Genomic DNA, 13,904 nt, shown 5'->3' on the forward strand with positions numbered 1-13,904 from the left:
GACGGCCCAAAAATCTCACAGAACTAGAAACCTTTTGCAAGGAAGAATTGAAAGACTCTTAGCTGGCTACAAAAAGCATTTACAAGCTGTGATACTTGCCAAAGGGGGTGTTACTAAGTACTTCCATGCAGGGTGTCCAAACGTTTGCTTCGGGCCCTTTTCCTTTTTTGTTATTTTGAAACTGCAGAAGATGGAAATAACGTTTTCTTGCTTAAAATATTAAAGAAATGTGTCATCTTTAACTTTATGCCTTTTGGAAATCAGGTCATCTTTTACTCACTTAGCTATTCACAGTAACAGAAATTTTGAACAGGGGTTCCCAAACTTTTGCATGCCACTGTAGATATCGTAAGGAGAAGTCTTGTCAAATAGAGGGCACTAGTTCCCCAGAATGACCTGTCAGCAGAGGCAATGCTATGATGTTTAAAATGCACTTGGACAGGTATTTGAATAGGAAAGTAGAAGAAAACAGGCTGAACGTGTGCATATGGGATTCGTGTAGATTGGCTTCGGGGTTGCCTTAAGAGCTGGTCTCTGTACTATTTGTCTCTGATTCAATGTGCTAATTATTCATATTTAAATAGTTGCACAAGATCCCAAACAAACCAACTTGTTATTGGAGTAACCACTGTGGAAAATGGGTGAAAACAAGCACTTCATGTCAGACTGAAATGAATGATGATTTAGGGGCTGCAACACTCACCTTCATCCATGAGCTTTTCTATGATTTTTATCAGGATAGTCTCCTTTGCAGCTTCAACAGGATCATCCTTCGGACTGAAAGACCAACTAAAGAAACAAAATATTGGAGTTCCTATGAATAATCTTCAGAGAACAGGAATGCCTGGGCTTATTTGTTGATCACAAAATTGCAAGTGAACAATTCTAGCTCAAAAGGGTATCGTGCACTCAGATGTTTAAATGTAGGTTGTGGAAATGCTGCTCTTAAACCCTCTTAAGCCATCTCCCAAACACAACCACTTGGGCCAAGAAACAAGTACATTATTGGCTCGTCGATTTTAGTCAGTGTTGATTTAATCTAATAATTAGTGGGGGCAAAAGCAAGGGGAACACTAATTACAATTGAAAGGCAAGAGGGGAGGGTAAGGGTATCTTAATTTTACATGATGATGCAAGCAGAGCCACTGTTGATTTACATTTGTAACAAATTACAGTTAGCAACTGTTCCAAACTCCACATACTCATCTCTCTGGATGGCACGACTGAAGATCTCCAGTTTCAGTTCATCAGCAGTAATGGAATTGTCCTCCTTTATAGCAACAAACAGACAAAAACATTCAGCCTCAATTTAAACCGAGCCTATTGTTACCCTTCCCAAAGTAATATTATCTGTGCCACAAAAAATAAATATTTTCTAGCAGTTCATTTTATATGGTGGTTAACTTATTTTTGTTTGGCAGACTGGCAGAATCCAAACTGGCAGCTGTTTTTATCATCGCAAGATTGTTTGTACTTCAAAAACTTATGATTTTAACCTGCTTTTGCATGTCCTGAGGATATGAGACATCAAGTAAATACATCTCTTGCTTTTGCCTCTAAAAAGGTAAATATAAATAATGTAATATGTGGGAAAATTAAGTTGAAACCAAAATGTAAAGGCATAGTACATAAGAAAGGAGTACATTGACCAGCTGAGCAGTATAGCCATAACTTAGTTAGTAAGCATATCCTCTAATGGCAAGAAACAGTGAGGCAATATCTGGTCCTGGGAAATGATTTGGGACAGGATACAGATTACTTAACTTATACAATTGAGTTCTGATTTAAAGTTTTTTTTCAACTCACAACTCCATTGTGAATTGGTATTAGATATTTTAACTAGCTGCTAATTTGCATTGAACTAAAAGCTTACCGGGTTGATTACGATAGTTCCCATCCCCTTTATTCTCTGAAAAGCACTGTGGGCATAGAAACACTCTCTTAACTATTCACAGAGGCCACCTTAAAGTATTTGCATCTTGTTCAGTTCTGAGCAGCACTATAAATTGCCTTGACCCAAACATTGAAGTCAGCAAAAGAGAGAGTTTTTCTGTTATTACATTTTGGAAGATTCTATAAACTTAGATCGTAGCATGAGAGATTAATTCAAGTTGATGATCAGAATTCTAAGTCCCTTATGATCAACTCATCAGGAAATTTATAAACAGACAATTTGTATCTCTCTGCTAGAGGGTGGTTGGCAGTATTTGGGGGTGAAATGAACAATGGTGTCTCTATTAAAGGAGACCCAAGAGACTGCATGCAAGTATTTGGAAGAGTTCAACAGGTCAGGCAGGAAATGGAGAGTCGACATTCAGGTTGAGATCCTTCAGCTGCCTGTCCATTTTGTTCTACAGATTGTGCCTAACCTAATGACTTCCTCCAACAGTTTGCTTATTGCACCAAAAAGATGGGTTGATGCCACGTTCTCAGCTTCACAACCCGTTTCTCATCCTACCAGAAAATAAAAATCAGCTGCAAGTAGAGGATTTTTTAATCCAAGCAATTTGGGTTTTAATCAGGCAACCACCCTTTGGAATTGATAAGATGGGGAAAAGCAATCATCAACTTTTTCTCTGTACCTTTTCAACGTACTCCAGTAGATCAAGTGCCTTCTTGAAATCATATTCATTTGCTCTTACATTGTCATCACTGATGTAAAGCTGGAGAAATTGAATATTAATCTGAATTAATTGAAGTGGAATAGACATTAAAAAAACCTCCTGTGGAAAGTGCAAACTGGTGATTATGGTGTAAATATCTGGCGCAAGCATTTCCACGATACTGTCAAGACATGGGTTCACTCTAAATACCATCACTTAAGAGAAGTTCAATGAGAAACAAATTCCAAGTGCAACCAAAATTAGTCATCTAAATTTAATTTTAAAGCAGGTTTTATGTGAATTTACTTTGTCAACTCTTCTAGCAAACCCTTCTGCGAAAGACTGCATGATGTCTTGCTGTTGCTCTATTTCTGACAAGAAATTAATCCTTCCTGATTCACTTTAGCATAACTTAATATTTCTAAAATAAATTATATCAACTAACTTTTTCCTCACCTTTTTTGGAAAGCATATTTCATATCATTACAATGAGTTTCCTGTCCTTATCAATTTATTTTGCATAGTCTGTCATTTTAATGTCCTCATTATGACACTTTCATTTATAATTTTGGATAATTGATCTCTCACAACCAGTTTTATGTACTTACATCGATCAGTTGTGAAGCAGACAACACAGGCATTGTGTCTACGTTGAGCTGTTTCCTTTCCAACAACTCCATTGGGAGAGTATCCTGATGAAGCAGATACTGCTCTTGTGCATTCAAGTCTGCAACAAAATGAATACAAGTAACTCGTTGCTCCATATGGAAGAGGAGCGAGCATCAAGAAAATCAGCTTTGTCAAGCATTCATATCCAGGCTCATTTCTTTGGTCTACTCCTGCAAAAAGGCGCCTGCTTGCTTTCTCTTTGATAAAGTTGCTGGTGCTGTGGAGAATGCCCTCGTGTTTTGATTGATTTATTGAGAGATGCAGCACAGAATAGGCCCTTCGAGCCACGCTGCCCAGCAACCCGAAGGCAATCGCAGGACAATTAACCCACCTGGTATGTCTTTGGACTGGGAGGAGACAGGAGCACCTGGAGAAAGCCCATGCATGCCAGGGGGAAGACATACAAACTCCTTACAGAGGACATCATGACTGGACTCTGACCCCCCAAGTTGTAATAGTGGCGTGCTAACCGCTTCACTGCAGTAGTGCCCAAAATGTGGACAATGAATCAGAGATTCCCATATTGACTTTTCACAGCTACCACTGGGCAGAAGGTACAGAAACCTGAAGACCACACCACCAGGTGCAACCATTCAAATCTTGACCCAACTAGCAAAACACTAATCACCACGGTTTAGCAGCACTAGAACTGCTGACTACCTTACGCTAAAATACTTACTTTTGTTCTAATGTTTCTATTAAAAAAGTTCTTTATAATAAATGCCATGTGTCTATGATGCTGTTGCAATTAAGTTTTTTGACTGCACCTGTGCATATAACAATAAACTTGATTTTCGATTTGCTTTTTTAAAATCAATGAGAAAGGACGTCAGTAACATCCTGATCCACACAATTAACTTCTACGTCCTCTCCCTTCTCCACTCAATAAGTGCTCTTTTACCTCACAACACAGATTAAACAATTATGCACAATGAAGTCTTTCAATATACTGTGCACTGGGTGATCATCTCTCCACTGGAGAGACCAAATGCCTCCCGGCAGTATGCAAATATTATTATTTCCATTTTACTTCATTTGATTTTTCCTTCCCACGCCATTCTTATGAAACCCACGCAGGCTCAATGAGTAGCACCTCATCAGCGAGGCACATTGCACCATCTGATCTCACATAATTCACTTCAGTTAAGAATTCTGTTGATCCCATTGACACACTCAATAAATGTTCTTTACTCATTTAAGTTCACTGTTACCAATTTTTGTACTTATAACTCATTAAACGGCCTCTAAACATATGTTACTAGACCTCAATTATGCATCTTCAACATTTAATTCCACAATTCACTTTCAGTTTTATGCTTTAATGTCGACACGTAAGATATTACACAGAAATTACCCTCAATCTTTTCATGCAGAAGGTTCTCAGGGAGATTGGATGCAAACACAGAGAGTTTACTGAGGCTCAAGAGAGTTTTCTTCTTTGCAAAGTATCGTGTCTCCGTATTAGCAAGATTCAGTAATGTTTGATGAGCCTGTAGTAATTGAAAATCAAATTGAAAAGCAGGCACAAATACATGTCTATCCAATAATTTGGTATTATCCCTTCCCAATTCCCCTTTGGTCTCACTAACATAGTACAAGCATTGTGGTTAAAAAGAAAACAAATCCAGTTTACTCCCAGCAATTCAGTGGTTGTGTTTGAAAGCAGCCATGGGATTTTTACTGAAATGGCTTGGAGTACAAAAGCACTGTGAAAAAGAAAAACCAGACACGAGGAAATCTGCAGATGCTGGAATTTCAAGCAACACACATAAAAGTTGCTGGTGAATGCAGCAGGCCAGGCAGCATCTCTAGGAAGAGGTACAGTCGACGTTTTGGGCCGAGACCCTTCGTCAGGACAAACTGAAAGAAGAGCTAGTAAGAGATTTTCAGTTAGTCCTGACGAAGGGTCTTGGCCCGAAACGACTGTATCTCTTCCTAGAGATGCTGCCTGGCCTGCTGCATTCACCGGCAACTTTATGTGTGTTAAAAGAAAAACCAGTTCATGGCTTGAAAGCAAACCCCAATTTCTGCCTGCCTCCATGCTCTGCAAGTGATTAGGACATAATCCTGTGGGTCAATGCCCCACAAAGCCCATAACAATGCTCTCCTGGTGAAAGAGCCAGGTGTTAAATGCTGACCTCACCAACAAAATCACGTTCACAAAAAACAATGCCAGGTTCCAGATGAAGAGCTGTAACTAAGTTCAGACCCTGTTTTCTCACCCAAGGCTTGTCTGTCTTTTTGAAAGATTTTATTTGATTTGAATTGTGTAATTGAACAAAGGGTAATTTTCAGAACCAGAGCTTTATTGCACGAAATACAATTACCTTTTCAAAGTTCTGGATGTTGATTTCATGGAGCCAACTGAGATGCTCATGTGACTGCAGGAAATTAGCCAGCTGTGCATGCTGGGCCACAGGCGGTGACAGCAGTTTTCCTCGTTTCCCCTTTTCCATGTACCAGCGAAACAGGAAGTCGGAAAAGTTCTATTTGATTAAAAGACTTTAATTAGCCATTCCTTTTGTGTTCTTGAAAATAAAAGTATGAAATACCTTTGCACCAAAAAATAAAACTAAGAATATACATGTAAAATCTCATTTACAAATGGCAGTTCAGTTGGTAGTACCCTCACCTTGAAGGCCATAGGTTCAAGACTACCTACATTCTCAATACGTAATCCAGACTAAAACTTAAAACCTGTAACGTTGGGTGCTAGTCCTTCAGAAAGATACTTAAATCAAGAATTTGTGCATCCTCCCAATAGAATTAAAATATTATTTATTTATCTTTTTGAGATACACCTTGGAATAGGACGAGAACAATGCAAAAAGAGAGTGCTTTTAATAATCAGTATCATTATTTTTGCTTGTAGTTTGTGGGATCTTAATGTATGAAAATCAGCTGCCATTTTCCTGCAATGCAGCAAGAACTGTCGAGAGGATTTTGTTGGCTAGAATTTACTCCGGGTCTCTTGAAGTCATGAAGGTCCCATAAAAATACTACTTACTTAATTACAAGGTGACCAGTCCTTAAAAAAATGTACAACTTAAAGCAAGAGATGTATGGGATTGAATTCCATAGAAATACTTAGGAATATCTCACCTGATCTGCAAACTGGTTCAGGTAGCGCTGTAGCCTGGCCTGGTTATCAGTTTGTTCACACAGTTGAATCAGGATGTCAAAGTCACAATATTTCTCTGCCAGTGAAGCAGTCAGCTGGTGTTGCCCAAGTGAAACTAGAAGCATAAACAATGCCAGTCATTTATCATTCACAATCTTCCATCCCCACATGGTATTTCAAAAGTACCAAAACTCCTTTTACCACAGGCAACCACATAGGTTTGGGAGATGCAATTTAGGAGAAAACAGTGGCTTGCGAAACACAGAGGAATCGGCCTTTGGTTGTAGGACTACAGGGCGTGGCTTCCTTCCTTACCCGAGGATGAAATAATGAGCACAAGAAAAACATATAAGTAGTTGAGGAAGTGTTTTCAAAACAATTATAAAATTCTGGAAATAACAGATCAACATATGATATTGCTGAAAAATTGTGGAAGTGACCTGTTGAGTTTTTTAAAAATACAAGTAGTAATTCATGTTTATCCTTTTCTCTCCAAGGAGAAAATATGATTTTTTCAGGATAATAAAATAATCATTACAAGTAGTTGAAGCACAATTACCTAAGAGCTGAAGAGAGTGGAGGAGCATTGCTGAGATTTATTCTGTAAACTGACAGAAAAAAATGAAAAAAACGGATCATCGTACATACGCAATTGTGATAGAAGATGTGACCGTTTTTGGGTGTATTCCATGTCCAGTTTATTGTATCTTTCCTGTTGAGTAGGTCTGTCCACTGACTTGAGTTGACAGACATAGCCATCCAGATAGAAATCAAGCAGTGCCACGACTTGCTCCAGAAGGGTATTACGTATGGTGCTGTCAACTTGTGGGTACACCTTATTCAGGATAATATCAGTCTGCCTTACAATCACATTCCTCACACCAGATGGACCACTGGATGCTTTAAACAATAAAACATCAAAATTAGATGAAAAGATAATATGTATTTCGATTATAAAATAGCTGCTGAACTTCATGGTCTTGTGTGAAGATAATTTATACCCCAACCCCATGACCAGATAATTCTTTGGGAAACCTAATCAAGCCACATACCTACTCTTTTACATAACTCTGCAAATTTCTCCCCATCAGTTTCTTTTACAAAGTTGTCATTACCAGAACACAATTCATCTCAGTTAATCATTTCACCTCATCTCCAACGAAAGCAGACTAATAATCCTCTTTCCCACCCCAGTATTTTCCATCAACCAATTTATTACTCTGAACAATGACCAACATCCTCAAACTCAAAGTCAAGAACTTGATGCTTATTTCTAGAGCAAATGGAGAGAAGTCAATGACAACGTAAGGCTCCCATTGCACAAGATGAACCGGGAAGTAGCTCTGTTACTCTTCCTGCAACAGTGATCATTGAAATGGGACGGAGGTAAAACCAGAAAAGCACTTCAGAGGCGTTCTTGAATAAATAACTCCACAAATACACAAATCCACTAAAAATGCAGTCACGTCTCTGGTGCTGTTTATAAACAAAGCACTCTAGTGTCACAACCATGCTTGGGAAAAGACATTGTGAACATCAACTTCCCAGCTAGCTTCAGTTCAGTTCTAACTTAGAATCCAACTTTAGCAATTTAACATTAAAATATGAGCTGGGATCTTCATCATCAATTCTAATAACAGAATACATCAGACCAACACAGACTGGTCGCCAGCTTGCAGATTGTCTGCAGCGGTGAGTTCACTGCTGCTTGCCACTTTAGTTCTTCATGCATCTCCTGTCTGTCTCTGATCTCCTGCAGTGTTAGACCAAGACCCAATGCAATTTGAGGAACAACACCTTAATTTCCATCTGGACATGTTGCAGCCTTCAGGGCTCAAATCTGAATTATTCAACTTGATACATCGTCTTCTGTAATGTATGCAGGTCCGTCCATTTGTGATCCAAGTTCGGTTCTCTCTCAATTTGCACAGACTGATCTATTGGGTATATACCCTTTGTGTTTCCACTCCAACTGATTTCATAACCTATACAATCAGAGTCTTCCCATAAGTTGGTGGTACGCTGCGCTGCAGCAGCTTCTACAGGGTCAAACAAAGGTGGTGGTGTCTTTTTTAAATGTATTTTATACAATCGCAAGACCCAAGAACTTTAAAGTACTGCAGGTCTACCCCATCAGCAATTGCTCATCGGCGGAGAACCTGAAGCAGCTGCATTTGGTGCAGATCATGCTGCTGCTTCTGTCAGAGCATTCGGTGTGCAAAGGTGGTATGCAGTTGAACAGTGAGTGATCCTTCTGAGTCACTTTTCTTTAATCACAAGACCCTGATGGAGATCGCCAATGTGGAATGCAGCAAGTCCGATTCACCGAATGACTGGCAGACGGCAGGGGAGCTGCGTGGCCTTGGCCGTGGCGGGGACAAGACCTCACACCATGCTGTTGCCCAGGAGAGAGGCATCGGAATCAGTGCACTCCACTGGAGGTGGTGTGGTGTGGCGTAGCGTCTGAGCTCGAGTAGGCACCACCTCCTCAGTACTTACTTGGCAGAAGACAAGCTGTATTGTGTTCGAATGCAGACTGCTGCAACCTTCATGGACTCAAAGTGTTGGACTTTTTTCCTGTGTGACTGTATTTTACTGAAATCTCAGCTTTCGAGCTTATATATGCCTTGTGCTGTGTGTGACTGTTGGTACAATGACAATTAAACTTGAACTTTCACTCTAAATGCTCATCATTATTCAACTGACCTGGTAGCCTTGTTTATCCCCAAACCAGACTTGGTTGCCTCTTAACAGTAACATCAGCTTGTCCTATCTATCCTTGAACAACTTGTTTTCTCTTTCCCAGTTCTGATGAACTTCTCAGCAGATGCTACCTGACTTTTTGAGCGTTTCCACCATTTTCTGCTTTGATATTTAAACAAGAGATGTTCCAAGACCCATGAGATCGCTGAGTAAATCCAAACCTTGCTTAATTATTTCAAGAATGCAACCCAACTCACCTGTCCAAGGAATGTACTCAGGCTCCTGTTCAGCATCCTCTTCTGACTTATAAAATGAACATTTGTTGTGTCGATGGTGGACAGCTGCATGCAACATATCCTGCATATCAAAGTTACAATGTTATCTCAAGGCTCGATATCTCCCACAGAAGACAGCTGGAATTTGCAAATTATGCATAGTTTTCCATTTTATTCATCAGCAATGTTCCTATTTATTTATGATAATCTAAGCATTGGAAGAATATGATCTTTTCTAAGACACTGCACATGACAGTAAGAGGCAAGTGGAGTACGTGCAAAGTTCAGCCCTTCGATTTATGCCTTGGGCTATTTGTTATGTAGGGCACGGAAATTCTCAGCATCATGATACATTGTGCGTGGAATGCACTGCCTGAGTCAGTGGTGGAGGCAGATACATTAGTGAGGTTTAAGAGACTACTGGACAGGTATACAGAGGAATTTAAGTTGGGGGCTTATATGGGAGGCAGGGTTTGAGGGTCAGCACAACATTGTGGGCCGAAGGGCCTGTACTGTGCTGTACTATTCTATGTTCTATGTTCAAATAACAACCTGTCACAGTGTGGATTTCCAGGTGAGAAGCAGTAGAAAAAATTCTAGCACACAGCTCACAAAAGAGACCGAAGATTTGGAAATCTGGAGCAACATACACAAAATGTTCTGGTCTGAGAGCTCTCTTTTTTTCCAGTCCTAATGGAGGATCGTGACAAGTCATTTGACCTCCATGGACACTGCCTGACCTGTTGAGTTCTGCTAACATTTTGAGTCTGCTGCTTCACGTATTAAATAGCTTGTTAGGACAAATTATTTCCTCTTTTCTGCTTTTAGATTATTTAAAATTAGTCCAGCTGAATATTCTGAGCTAAAAATGGGATAAGTGTACAAGGCTGCAAGCCATTCAGTAACTTCACAGCTAATGCTCTGATGTGTTATGGACAAAATCAAAAACATAGGTTGTCCTGCAGGCTAACAAAAGAAGAAAGGCTCAGGGCAAACTGATCAGCAAATGTGAAAATAATGTCTAGAATTGGACAGCAAAAGAAGCCAAAGTGATGATCGAAGTTCTTACTTCCCAGTATTTATTTGATTAAGGAGGTTAAGGATTCAAAAGTAGCAGCTTTAATTGATCTCTTCTCTGCAACAACACAAAATGCACTGGCTTGAAATAAGCAGGGTGTAGAGTTGTATCCTCTTCCCCTGCTCTGTCCCAGAGTGAAAATACACTGGATGTACTGGTCCTAATGTGCAGGCTTACAGATAATCTAAAACAGTTCAGTTCGGCCAAGGAGAGTGGAGCACAAGAACAATAGGGAAAGAATTCAAACTAAATGTTATTATGGCTCGTCTGCTTGACAAGACAGTCTCCAGCACACAGCTTATCTGCTCGAGTAGCACGAGTCACAACAATCATGGCAAGCCACTGCATCCATGGAGATTAAAAAGCCCAATAATACCTGAGCAACCCAATATACATCAAATTTCCAGCTCTACAATGTATTCTCAAGTCAATTCTGAGACAATAATATAATGTTCCAAAAATTCAATTCTTCCCTCATAACCTTGTTTCAAATTGCATTAGAAAACTTCATATTCTCCCTGGTTTCTCAACAGAAAACTGGACGTATGAACTTTTCAGTTAAAAAATGCAAATTGTAAGAAGTCAATACCTTTAGGATATTATTAACGTTTATAGCTGTTTGTGCCCACTCTTGTGATAATGGGGTATTTTCCTCCAAAATGTTTTGTTCCTCCTCCAACAAGCAGTCAAAAGCTGTATCGATCTGGGAGACCTATGCAAGAAAGATACATTACTGTGATTACATTAAGATGGAGGGCCCCCTAATAACACATACCTTATAAACTGAATTCTATTTGGTTAAACGGCCTGCTTTTTAAAATCAGACTACAGCACAGAAATGTTTTTATCTTTTATTGTTGAGATGATGAGCTGTTCTTTAAGTGTAAGCTTAGAGTTTAATTCCAAAAATTCTGACAACCTGGCTCTGCAGATTTCTCATGAGTGTGAAGTGGAACGTTTACACTGAACCTGATCCACCATTCATTAACATCAGGCTAGAAATGATCTTAATCTTATTCCCACATTCTTGCCCGTTCCCATCAATGCTCGACTCTCAAGTCCAAAGTCCCGTCCATGTCAGCACTGTGTATTCAGTGACATGGCCTTCTCAAGCTCTCAGAATTCCAAAGATTAACGATTCTCAGAAGTTCATCTGTCTCAAATGGGTGACCACTTAGTTTGTAACCATGACCACTTCTTTTAGACTTGGCCACAGTGGAAAACAGCAGCAACCCTACCAAGCCCACTCAGAATTTTATGTTTCAATAAAATCATATTTCATTCTTACCGTCAGTGAATACATAGGCCCTTCCTACTAATTCCTTCTTTCAACCAATAAATCTACTTAGTGAACCTTATCTGAACTGCCTCCAATTAATCCTTTAGGAGCCCAAAATTCAGGAGTTTTATCAACACTGTACATTGCATCTCAGAGGTACTGAAAAAATAGAGGATAACAGCTTAAGGGTTAGAGAATTTAAAGTGATTTGGAGGAAGATTCTTAATCAGAGGATGGTTGGAGTCAGCAACACCTTGCATCAGAAATGGTGTTAGCAGAGACTCTCTAAAGTATTGAAGTCGTAATGAGATGAGATCTTGAGTAAGAGAGTAGAGAAGGCTACAGACCAAGTGAAGGAAATGGGATTAGAATGCATAGGTGCTTAATGGCAGGTATGGATAAATTGAGCTGAACAGCCTATTTCTGTGTTGTGTGTCTTAACTCCAGTTGTAGCAACACTTGCCTTTACATTATATTCTCCTTGAACTCCTCAGGCTTTCCATAGAATACTGGGAATAAAATGCACACAAACTCAAAACTAAATTTTGTGCTTTTCTCACAGACAGCAGTAATTGTTCCATGGGTGCATTTCTCATTCACAAAAAGAACATGAAATTCGTACCTCTCTGAAGAAAACATCTGCCGGAGTCAAGTTCTGTGGAACACTCTTTTTGTGCTTACTCAAAGCAGAATTAATCGCTGCATTTACAATGTCAGGAAGTTTAGTGTGGCTGTTTTTTAGAACAATAGCCGCAGAGAGCTTCTCAGCATGCTCACAGAGCAAAAGGCGGGTTGCCATCAGAAATCCTCGCACCATGATAGTCTCAAGCCGATTTAGTAACTCCATCTGGAAGGAAAATTCCAGAGGAATCATAAGAACGTGAAAGGATTCCAGCTCTCAAAGTTTCACTGGGGAGGTGGGATTGTGGTGGGGAGAGCCAATGAAAAGTACAGGGCAAATTAGTGTGGCAGTTGGTTCATGGCCTCATGTCACTGATGCAAACATAAGGATTTGAATCCCCTTTCCTGGAAGTGAGCAGACTCCACTGTCCAGAGCTGGATTTTAGATTTTTGACATTAAATCTCAGTTGCCATTAATTAATGTGAATTCAAGACAGCAGCTGCACCATTCTGAGAAGAGGCAAGATTCTTCTTGTGAATTGTGAGCTGCCAGTAAAATTAAACATTTAGTCATTTATCCTGCTCTGTATGGGACTCTGCTGTACACAATATTAGCTTCATTATACTACTTAAAACAATATTTAATGCTGTGAAATGATTTGGGATACACCGGGGACCTGAAAGGCACTGTACAAAACTAAACTCTAAACAACAACTTACATCCCGAAGAAATTCCATCAAACAGTAATGGGCCTTCATTTTATCTTCCAGTTGATGAAGCAGTAACAAGGAGGTGTTGCTAAATCTACTTTCATCTGTGAAGAGATAATGTTCACACATCTCACTGGAGTGGAACTGGTCAAACAAATTACATTCCCTCAAATATGCACTGCTTGTAGCAAATAAAGAGCCATCTTATAATGTGCAGGGTAGCATTTTTCATCAGGTATTCTCTTCCCTGGACATGGGGTAAAAGGAAGTAGCAGGAGATTCTCCAGCAGAAGTCAGGCAAACACCATTCCTCTTCCAAACTGTATCACTCTCACAGACACCTGCTAAAATCTGTCAAGCAATGCCAAGTCCACTGAAAGACAAGCAAAACTTGCAACAAGCATGGAGGCCACAGGTATTACAGAGATGTAGTTTGTGCTCAGCCACTTTAAGGAGAAAATGTAAAAGTTATTTGCATTATTTAAAAAGACTAATGGAGTTTCTTGGCCCTGTACCTTGAGAAAAGTGAAAGCTGTCCAAATTCTTTGGAAGAAAGAATGCATTCTGCATGGCTAGATCGTAGAAGTCATGAAGATTTAGGAATTAACATGCATTCAAACTTCACTATATTCTCAAAGAAATCGAAGTAGCACTGTGATTAGCCATCTTCATTTGATGATAGCAGTGTCAAGGCATCAATCAAAGAGCATGAAAGAAAGACTAAGCTACTTTAGAGGAAACTGTGGGCAGGCTCAGCTGATTATTCTGCATCAAATTCCTAATAAAAAATATTCATTTTTATTTAACATATGTAGAATGTTCCAAAAATATCACACCAGGCCTT

At 39.5% G+C, this 13,904-nt stretch overlaps 1 protein-coding gene across 1 annotated transcript in view; it reads right to left on the bottom strand.

Annotated features, from left to right (window-relative positions):
- The window catches only part of nup133 (nucleoporin 133), a 50,334-nt gene that overhangs the window by 1,538 nt on the left and 34,892 nt on the right, over positions 1-13,904 (bottom strand). Inside the window, exons 14-25 of the mRNA XM_072265391.1 lie at positions 13,070-13,164; positions 12,351-12,575; positions 11,039-11,161; positions 9,354-9,453; positions 7,042-7,293; positions 6,375-6,508; positions 5,600-5,758; positions 4,627-4,762; positions 3,212-3,330; positions 2,583-2,663; positions 1,203-1,270; positions 704-789 (exon numbers count right to left, since the gene is read on the bottom strand). Coding sequence (XP_072121492.1) covers positions 704-789; positions 1,203-1,270; positions 2,583-2,663; positions 3,212-3,330; positions 4,627-4,762; positions 5,600-5,758; positions 6,375-6,508; positions 7,042-7,293; positions 9,354-9,453; positions 11,039-11,161; positions 12,351-12,575; positions 13,070-13,164 — 1,578 coding nt within the window. The remainder of the gene's footprint in view (positions 1-703; positions 790-1,202; positions 1,271-2,582; positions 2,664-3,211; positions 3,331-4,626; positions 4,763-5,599; positions 5,759-6,374; positions 6,509-7,041; positions 7,294-9,353; positions 9,454-11,038; positions 11,162-12,350; positions 12,576-13,069; positions 13,165-13,904) is intronic.

Source organism: Mobula birostris, chromosome 8 (genome assembly GCF_030028105.1).
Source record: "Mobula birostris isolate sMobBir1 chromosome 8, sMobBir1.hap1, whole genome shotgun sequence".
In the NCBI taxonomy this organism is placed as follows: Eukaryota; Metazoa; Chordata; class Chondrichthyes; order Myliobatiformes; family Myliobatidae; genus Mobula; species Mobula birostris.